Source organism: Trachemys scripta, chromosome 8 (assembly GCF_013100865.1).
Source record: "Trachemys scripta elegans isolate TJP31775 chromosome 8, CAS_Tse_1.0, whole genome shotgun sequence".
Lineage (NCBI taxonomy): Eukaryota > Metazoa > Chordata > Testudines > Emydidae > Trachemys > Trachemys scripta.
In genome coordinates this window covers 85,064,206-85,073,525 of record NC_048305.1, presented here as the reverse complement: position 1 = coordinate 85,073,525, position 9,320 = coordinate 85,064,206, and the positions used below count along the sequence as shown (strand labels likewise).

Here is a 9,320-nt window from a genome sequence, read left to right as displayed (position 1 = left end):
TCACAATTGAACTATGCATCATTAATATGGCAAAATCAAAGAAGGAAACAGTAAAGGACACCAGAGGACTGCTTACAAAATGAGAATAGAATGACTTTTATTTCCAGCAACCAGAAAGATGGCATTAGGAGCAAGAGTACAAGAAACTACAACTCCACTTACTAGTGAGAACAGCGTGTGTTTAAATTTTTTAAAACTTATTATGAAGGGTTGTTAGATAATACGAAAGCAGGAGACTCTAAAAGTTTAGTTAACACTATACTAGAAATAGAGGGTGTTAAAATATTTGCAAAGAGAAAATGAAAATTATTTAGATGAAAAATTGTTGCCTCAAAACCACAAGGCTCAGAAAACCAGTTAATGCTTAGAGAGCGTTGAATCTTCCTCTAGGCAAAATGGAAATAAGGTAAATTGAAGATTGTGTCTTGGTGTTAAAAGCAGGATTTAAAAAAAGGCAAAGCTAGCCTCAGCCTGCAGGGATATAATGCTGCTGTATTTTGAAAGCGTTTCATTTATGTTGATCAGAATCCCACCCACTGATTAAATATGACATTGTGCAGAAGACTGTAGAATTGTATCCCTCTCTGCTGTTCTGTTTCAGAAGAGGGGAAAGTGGCTGCTATGGGTGCTGAGATGAGGTTTCTTTCTGAGGAATAATACGACCCAACTTATGTCTTCCTTTAACTTCTACTTATCCTGAAATTGCCTCTGTGTTGGAGACGAGGAAGGATCCGGAGTAGTTTAGGACCCAGCAGACAGTGGCAGGTGGCAGTTGTGTAGATCACTGAGAGACTAAGAGGGTCCAGTCCAGTTTTAATTCTGTCTCTAATCTCTGCCACAGCAGTGCTTTCCCCAACAGCCCCAGCTCGGGCGTCTCTGTCTCTCTCTCTCTCTCTCCAGCCTGATCCACAGCAAAAACATGCCACTGGCTTCCTCACAATGGAAACCCTAGAGGGAAAAGTGGCCCCAGATGCGCAAGCCTGAGGATTCGGTACAAAGAGGTGCACAACATGAAGACCCTGATGGTAAGTCAATTGTTGGACCTAATTATCCCAGGTCACCCGGGGACCAAACGAAAGCAGCCCGGGTGGGGAAGAGGACGAGGGTAGTGGAGCGGGGCTGGCCAGGGCATCAGACATATGCTCCAGCCTTTCCAGGGCTGGTATCTTCTCTTTTGTTATATTTTACTAAAGGGAACAAAACGGGGGCGGAGGAGAACTTTCCACCTGCTTTTCTTTTATTCATGGGCAGGGTTATTGTTCGGAGCGTGTAGAAAACAGATCGGCTTAAAGGATGAGTCTGGCTGTAACTTGGCTAGTGCAACAATTCCTAACAGTCATTAAAATGCACGGATGGAATGGCTAAAGGGGAATGACTGCATGGGGAAGAGCGGAGGGAGAAGGGGAAGCCTGGGAAAGGGAAGGAAGGAGAGGGGGACAGGGAAAGAGGGGAGGGGCAGAGGCGGAAGGAAAAGAAGAAGAAAGGGATGAGAGCTGAAGGGGTGGAGAAGAGAGGGAGGTGGCGGGGGGAGAAGGGGGGATTATTGGAGTTCGCTAGCCGCACTTTTGCCTGGTCTTAATTGGTGTCAAACTTGCAGGAGCTGCAAAGGGAAAGGCGCGGCGATTGCTGCCAAAATAGACACCTAACCCGAGCAGCTGCGCCCGCCCGCCAAGACATTGCCCCGAAAGTGAAACGAACTGGGAGCCCCACCTTCGCCGCTGCCCCCGGCGAGGTGTAGCCACCTGTAATGTGATGACAGGAAGGGGGGGGCAAATAGGTCGCGCTGCATGGGGGGGGGGGGGTGCAGAGCAGGAGACCCAGACTTCAGCCGGTCTCCCCCGCTCAGGATTTGAACCATCCCCCCTCCGCTCGCCTCCCTCCAGGATGTCCAGTCTTCTCCCACCCTGGGGGGAACTGCGCCCTCCCCCGTTAGGCTCAGCCCCATCCCTCCGTCCGTGGGTCTGTGCCCCTGGCCCTGCCCCTGGCTGTTCGCAGGGGGCTCAGTGTCTCTTTGTCCCCTTTGCAGCGCCATGGGCTGGCGGTGTGTTTAGTGCTCACCACCATGTGCACCAGCTTGTTGCTCATGTACAGCAGCATCGGCGGCGGGGGCCCGAAAGAGCCGAGCCAGCAGCAGCAGCAGGTGGCGGTGGCGGCCAGTGGGAAGCCGGAGACCGAGCCGTCGGGCAGCAGCCAGCAGCGCCGGAGGCTCCCTGTGGGGGCTGGGCTCCTAGAGGGCTACATCAGTGTCCTGGACCACAAGGTGAGGCGACGGGACCCCGGCCTGGACACAAGGGCAGGGAGGATGGAGCACCCCAGGCAGGTGCAATGATCTATGGGTGCCTCCCACATGGTTCCTCCCAGCTCAGGGCCTGTTCTCAGAGACCCGGCAGAAGCTTTGGCAGGTCCCGAATGATTGGCTCAGACATGTAATTTGGCACCATTCCCCTTGGAGAGGGGCGGGGCTGGGGCCGGGGTACTCCTTGTCCATGGGGTAGCTGTGACTCCTGCACCCCTTGCCCTGGTGTGACTCTAGTACCCTTTGCTTCATGGGAGGCAGGGCTGTGACTCCTGGTGGCAGGAATGTCATTGTTTTCTGCTTGTTCTGTGTGTATGTGGGGGGTGGGCAATGACTGGTACCCTTAGCCATTTATTTGTGGTGGTACACCAGTGTTTTCATTGTTTCTGGACTGATGCTTGTCACCCTATTCTACTCTTCTCTGCTCACGTTTGTATTCTGCACTCATTACTGTAGTAGCCGAACACCTTCCAATAGTGCAGAAAGCAGTGTGGCTGCACATCTGTTATGTGTTTGTTCTTTCCTCTCCCCGACCACTGTTTTATTTTGGATTTTTTAAAAATAATATACATACCCCCTGCTATATGTTTATGTTAGAGATGGCAAGGTCAAAGAACTGGGCCTTGACTTAGAGTGGAAGGTGGTGTGGCTTGCAATGGTCCTTAGTTCTTGTAAGAGTTCATGCCACAGCCTTGGACTGGCCCCCAAGAAAGCATAGATGAGCTTCACCTTTATTGTAGAAAGGTCCATTGTGCCAGAGGAGTGAAGTTGTCGACCACGGTCTTCATCTTGCAGGCATGCTGACTGTGGTGCATCTCTCTGATTATGTACATTGCTGCCCTTTGATCTCAGGTGAACAAACACTGGTGCTCTTCAGCCATTCTGGGTAAACTGTGGTATCCCTTCCCTCAAGTTCCGCCGACTGTGGTGCTCAAAATCCCAGAGTGGGCTGACTGGTAACACTTGCACCTGGGATCTCAGACTTCTGTATCCTTTGCCTAAGGATGGACAGATTCTGGTATCCATCACCAGTGCTGTGCAATCTTGGCTGTCCCTCACGTAAGACATACCTTAGTGCCCGTTGTTTGGTGTGGGTGGATCCTGGAGTCCTTCACAAGTGCAGGGCAGGGAGGTGGATGGACTCTAGTGGAATCAGGGCTCTCTTATATGGTATCTAGATTCTGGAGAAGAAATATACAAAAGAAATATATTGGCACATATAAAGGTTGTATTTTGTGGTTGTAGTGGCATTTCCCTTCAGGGATAAAATTTAACAATTATTCACAGTACTAAAATGTCACAGGCTACAGTATGTATGGCTACTGGCAGTAGTGGGCCAGTACTAGTTTACTACCGAAGTAAATCACCTTATGCTTGAGGAGAATATTTGCCAGAAAATCAAGGCATTGGGCCTTGTTGATCAAAGTATCACGTAGGGAATGTCTACACTGCAGTCGAAGGTGTGATTGCAGCTTAGGTAGGCATACCTGCACTAGCTTCAAGCTAGCTAACACAGCTACAAATAGCAGTAAAGATGTGGTGGTAGAAGCATCAGCATGAAATGTAGGAGCCTGCCTGGAACCCTGGGTATGTACTCATATTGCTTGCCTGTATTGAAACCCCTGCCACCATCTCTGCATTGGTCTTGTTAACTGTGCTAGCTAGGTTAAAGTTAGTCAGGTATGCCTATCTGAGCTTCAGTCACACCTCCAATCAGGGGCGGCTCCAGGCACCAGAGCACCAAGCGCGTGTCTGGGGCACCAAGCCGTGGGGGGCGGCCTGCCGGTCGCCATAAGGGCGGCAATGAGGCAGCCTTTGGTGGCATGCCTGCGGGAGGTCCGCTGGTCCCACGGCTTCGGCGGCAATTCGGCGGCAGGTACGCTAAAGGCGTGGGACCGGTGGACCTCCCGCAGGCATGCTGCCGAAGGCTGCCTCACTGCCATGCTTGGGGCGGCAAAATACATAGAGCTGCCCCTGCCTCCAATTGCAGCATAAACATACCGTACATTTCAATTATCACCTACTATGCTCAGATTACCTACTACATTCTTCTTTCATTTCATATACAGTCAGAATAGTAGTTCCAGGTCCACTCAGACATGATGGCCACACAGCTTCTGTGAATATGGCTAACATATCTAATTTCCTAGTCACTGTTGAAGAATGCTTTGCATGAGCCTCTCAGCACCTAGTGAGATTTGAAACTTTTTTCTTACTAGTCTTTGTTTTCATGCATTTTACCTTTATTCTGCATCACAGCCAATGTTCTTAGCTTCAGCAGCCTTTTGCACTTTAGAAGCTGTATAATATTTTTTGTTGAACTGAGCTCTTAAAAATAGTGAAAAAGGCTGGATGGATCTGGATCTGGTTCTCAGCATTTCACCTTTAGCATCTCAGGCCAACAGTGGTTGAAAATCATTGCCACCTGATGACTGAAATGAGTGGGACATCTCCCTTTAGTTCCTAGTAGCCAGGTGTTTACATTATAATACTATCAGGAGTGGCACAAAATCACTGTTTGTTGATAGCTGCTGCTGAGAGGTCAAAGACTGAGGCAAATAGCAACCACCTTGCTACTCCTAGAAGCTCTTACTTCACAGCAAGACTGCGGCACATTGGCAGGCCAGCCTGGAGAAGCTTTCACTGCTTCTGTCTGTGCTGTACTTGTTCCATGACTAAAGAGAGGACACTGGTCTCACAGACTAACAAAGCAGCACCTTTCATGACTTCTGTAATCGACAGGAATTTTCATATTGATTTCCATAGAAGCAGGCTCTCTACCTGCCTAGTCATCAGATAGGGGATGTAACTTTTTGTTAGTTTATCAAAATGATGATCACAATGTTAGCAATAAATGGCAGTGCTAATGTTTTATGAACAATTACTGCATGTGAGTAGGACAGAATTTATGAAAACAGAAAGGCTAGCAGTATTCTAAATCCTGCAAGAAATAAGTATTTAACCATCTGATTATTCTGAAGTGAACATGAGAACATGACTCTGGATAGTTAAAAAGCTTTTTACCCAGTATTGACTCATCTGTGGTTACTATCAATAACACGTGAGAGTCCTGCCACAGAGGTAATTGGAAAAAATTTCAGACCACCAAAGATTTTGCATTCCCCTTCTCCCCCAAAAAAGTACCATAACAAGACCAACCTTGCAAACAAAATGTATGAGCTCTTAGGCCTTTGTTGAAGCACTCAGAGAACTTGATGACCAACCCACTAATTTACATGGATCACAATGATATTTATATATATAATTAAACAGATCAGAGAGTAGTACAGTTAATCAAGTGTTTGAAGAACAGTCATTCTGCAAATAGTCTTATAGCTCCATAATCTCTCAGACTTTAGTGCTGGTACTTTACTCCTACATGGAAAAAATTATTCTGCTTTCTTCTTTACTCAGTCCACCTAAACAGGCAACAACTTTGACATGTTTGGGGTGAATGGCTCATCGCGTCATGACATTAACCATTCTTATCTGGAAAACTATGGGGATAAGGAAAATGAGTCTGAGGGTTCAGTCTATTCCATTTTGTTATATCACAGAATCATACAGCATTTTGGAACAGAGTAGTTAGTCGCTCCTGAGGAGATCAAGGAGAGTAGCTCCTGGTGAGAGGGGGATCAAACATTGAAGTTGAGCTGTAGTGGAGACTTTCGAGGCATGTTACTAGCAACATGAATGAAGTCCTCTCCCCGTACAAGTTCCACTGAGGAATGGAGGCTTTATTATGCAATAAGCATCTTGATGGCGCCATTATGATGTAACAGATCCACCAGGGGGAGACTTTATTCTGGAATAACCTTGTCAGGGGAGAGTTTGTCGTGACGTAAATCTCAGCAGTATGTATTTATGTATGAGAGAGGGGTTCTGGCTTCTTTTCATAGCACTGCCCCTGTGTTTTGAGATAGTGGAATTAGTCTATACATATAGCACATATAGTTATTAAACACTAATACAGTTAATAGATTAAAAAAATGGAAAAAGTCTTTAATGTTTCCATCAAATTTTGAGGGAGAAGAAAGAGTACAATCAGATACAGTGTTTTAGTTTAACAAGACTTGGAAAAGATTTAATTGGGTGAAAAAATATATACACATGTTAGAGAAATGTGTTTTACCAGGCTTACATTTGGAGCTGTTTGAAAGTGTTATAATTAATTGGATGCTGACTATCTTGTGTTTATATTTTGTTGCTTTTGTGCCACCAGCAGTGATCTCTATTTTTCTCATCTTAGCAAATCATAATACTGGTTCATTGCATTTTGATTATCCTTGTTTAAAGTTTTTAGCAGCTTCTGTGTGCAGTAAGTGATAACATTCAATTTGCATTACAGAGCATGCAACAGAGATAGAAAATGGTACCTTTCGCTGTATTCCAGATTGCAGGCACCTTTGCACACAGCCAGCAGTTCTGGCTTGGCACTGTTACCATCTGTAAGCTCTCAAAGTACTGTACACATTACTGTTGCTGATTATGTATCAGACAGCTCAGCATGTTATGCATTTACGGTTTTGACTTAAAAATACAGGGTCAGATTTGTGTTGTCCTTAATTGAGCAAACTTTCCATTGACTTTATTGGTAGTTTTGCTTGAATGTGTGGACAGCAGAATTTGGCAATAGAAAGTAAAAGATAGAGAGGGGAATGCAGCGCAGGTTGCTGTGTGAAGTATAAGTCTTCATAAAATAAGAGTTATCTAAGGTGGAATCTGGCTGATGGAGATACTGACTATGGATATGCGGTATAATTACACAGGCCAGGAATTTAGTTAATTGATAAAATACGTTAGCAGAACATTTTTATCAAAGCAGAAACACATTTAAAGAAATGTAGCTACCTGATAAGCCTGAGTATCTAGTGTAGCTGAAGAAACTTGGTCTCTGGTCTCTTATTTCATTATGCACCTAAGGTATGAAGTTGTTATACATAAACTCACACCATGCAATGTGTAAAACGGGTGGGCAAACTTTTTGGCCCGAGGGCCACATCTGGTTGGGGAAATTGTATGAAGGGCCATGAATGTAGGGCTGGGGCAGGGTGTTGGGGTGCAGGAGAGAGTGCGGGGTGCAGGAAGGGGCTCAGAGCAAGGGGTTGGGGTGCAGGAGGGGGTACAGAGAGCGGGGGGCTCAGGGCAGGGGGTTGGGGTGCAGAAGGGGGTGCGGAGTGCGGGGGGGCTCAGGGCAGGGGGTTGGGGTTCAGGAAGGGGGTGCGGAGTGCGGGAGGGGGCTCAGGGCAGGGGGTTGGGGGCTCAGGGCAGTGGGTTGGGATGCAGGAGGGGTGCAGGGTGTGGCAGGGAGCTCAGGGCAGGGGGTTGGGGGCTCAGGGCAGTGGGTTGGGGTGCAGGAGCGGTGTGGGGTGCAGCAGGGGGCTCAGGGCAGGGGGTTGGGGTGCAGGAGGGGTGTGGCAGGGGGCTCAGGGCAGGAGGTGTGGGGTGTAGGAGGGGTTGGGGGTGCAGGTTCCAGGGTGGCAGCGGCACGCAGTGGGGCTAAGGCAGGCTCCCTGCATGCTCTGGCCCCGCGCTGCTCCCAGAAGTGGCCAGCAACACGTCCCTGCGGCCCCTGGGGAGAGAGGGGGGCGGAGCCCCTGCGCTATGCCCTCATCTGCGAGTACCTCCCCTGAAGCTCCCATTGGCTGCGGTTCGCTGTTCCCGCGGGCCATAGTTTGCCCATCCCTGATGTAAAAGCTTGTACTAACACGCACACAAATAATGGGATTCTGATAACATCCCTGGTTACTGTGATCATAAATATCAAAGGCAGATCCTAAACTGGAGAAAATTGTCATAGCTTCAGTGAAGTCAATGAAGCTATGACAATTTACAGCACCTGAGGATCTGTCCCCAAGTAGTTTGGATGTCATCAGAACTCAGAAATGTGTGTGTAGCTTCATTCACTGTTTTTTGCTTGATGGATTTTATATATTTGAAGAATTTTAACAACTAAAACTAGTTTTTATTAAACTCATCTTTTTGCACTGAACTCATCCACATGTTCAGTGTTTTTAAAATGTTCTTTCATAGAAACCCAAACAACACGAAACTACTTTAGAGATTTTTTTTTAGTGTTACAGATTGATTTCAGTACAGTTATGAACAATGGGAGAGGTGGTTAATTTGCATATTGCAGTGCTTTTTGGTTTGAAAAGCTGTAAAAGTATTTAGGCTTTTTCTCACACTTTCAAAATGTCACATTTCATGTGTATTATGTGACAGCCATGAAATGTACCATAGTGCTCTGATCCCTTCTTTACAACAGATTAAGGTAGAAAGTTCTTTTTCTTTACAGGCTTTGTGAAAAATAGCAGAACTCATAGGAGGACTCTAAAAATGCAGGATCCATTTTTTGTCTGTGGTTTCTCCATTGATCCTAGTTATGACCCTCACTCTGACTTGTGAACAGTGAAGCTACAGTAAATATCTCTCCACTGTGAATATTAAGATAATCATATATTAATAAATAATAGCAGCATCTCACCCCCCCACACACACACACACCCCAGAAGGTTCACAAAATGCTTTGCTTTTCATCATTAGTTTCAGTCTTCTTATATGTATCTGTAGTATGCACTGTATTGAACTATTATATTGATATCCTTTTAAATTTGCCATGTTGTACAGTTCTCACATGTTGAGTTTTACTTGTGGGCATTTTAGGCTATTTCATGTCTTTCAACAGAGGCAAACTGTCCTCTTAACAGACCCAATTCTGCTTCTATTGACTACAGTAGTAGCAAGGCTGTGCCAAAGGAGACTTGCCATGAAGGAAACTGTAATGTTTGCCCACCTCTGCTTGATGACTGTCCATAAGGCACCTTAAGTTTTCCCCTTTAACGTACTGGAGCTTAAGTGGAAATTGGACGTCAGAATTTACAGGGATGACTATAAATCTGTAGAACATCTGATTACAGGCGGAGCTTTCCTTTTGTTACTGACCTTCTACATTAATCCAACGTGCATTGCTCAGTACAGCACGGTGCGCCGTGCTCTTGATGCAGAGGTGGCATTGATAGTA

General features: G+C 46.3%; 1 protein-coding gene across 6 annotated transcripts in view; it reads left to right on the top strand.

Moving 5' to 3' along the window:
• The first annotated feature begins 756 nt into the window (after nt 1–756).
• The window catches only part of ST6GALNAC5 (ST6 N-acetylgalactosaminide alpha-2,6-sialyltransferase 5), a 153,152-nt gene continuing 144,588 nt past the window's right edge, over nt 757–9,320 (top strand). For 2 of the 6 annotated variants that reach the window (XM_034778103.1, XM_034778102.1), the window contains exons 1-2: nt 757–1,025; nt 2,027–2,260. In XM_034778103.1, the coding sequence (XP_034633994.1) occupies nt 1,011–1,025; nt 2,027–2,260 (249 nt within the window). In that variant the 5' untranslated portion in view covers nt 757–1,010. The remainder of the gene's footprint in view (nt 1,026–2,026; nt 2,261–9,320) is intronic. The other 4 variants (XM_034778104.1, XM_034778101.1, XR_004646728.1 and 1 more) reach the window with 3 other exon arrangements.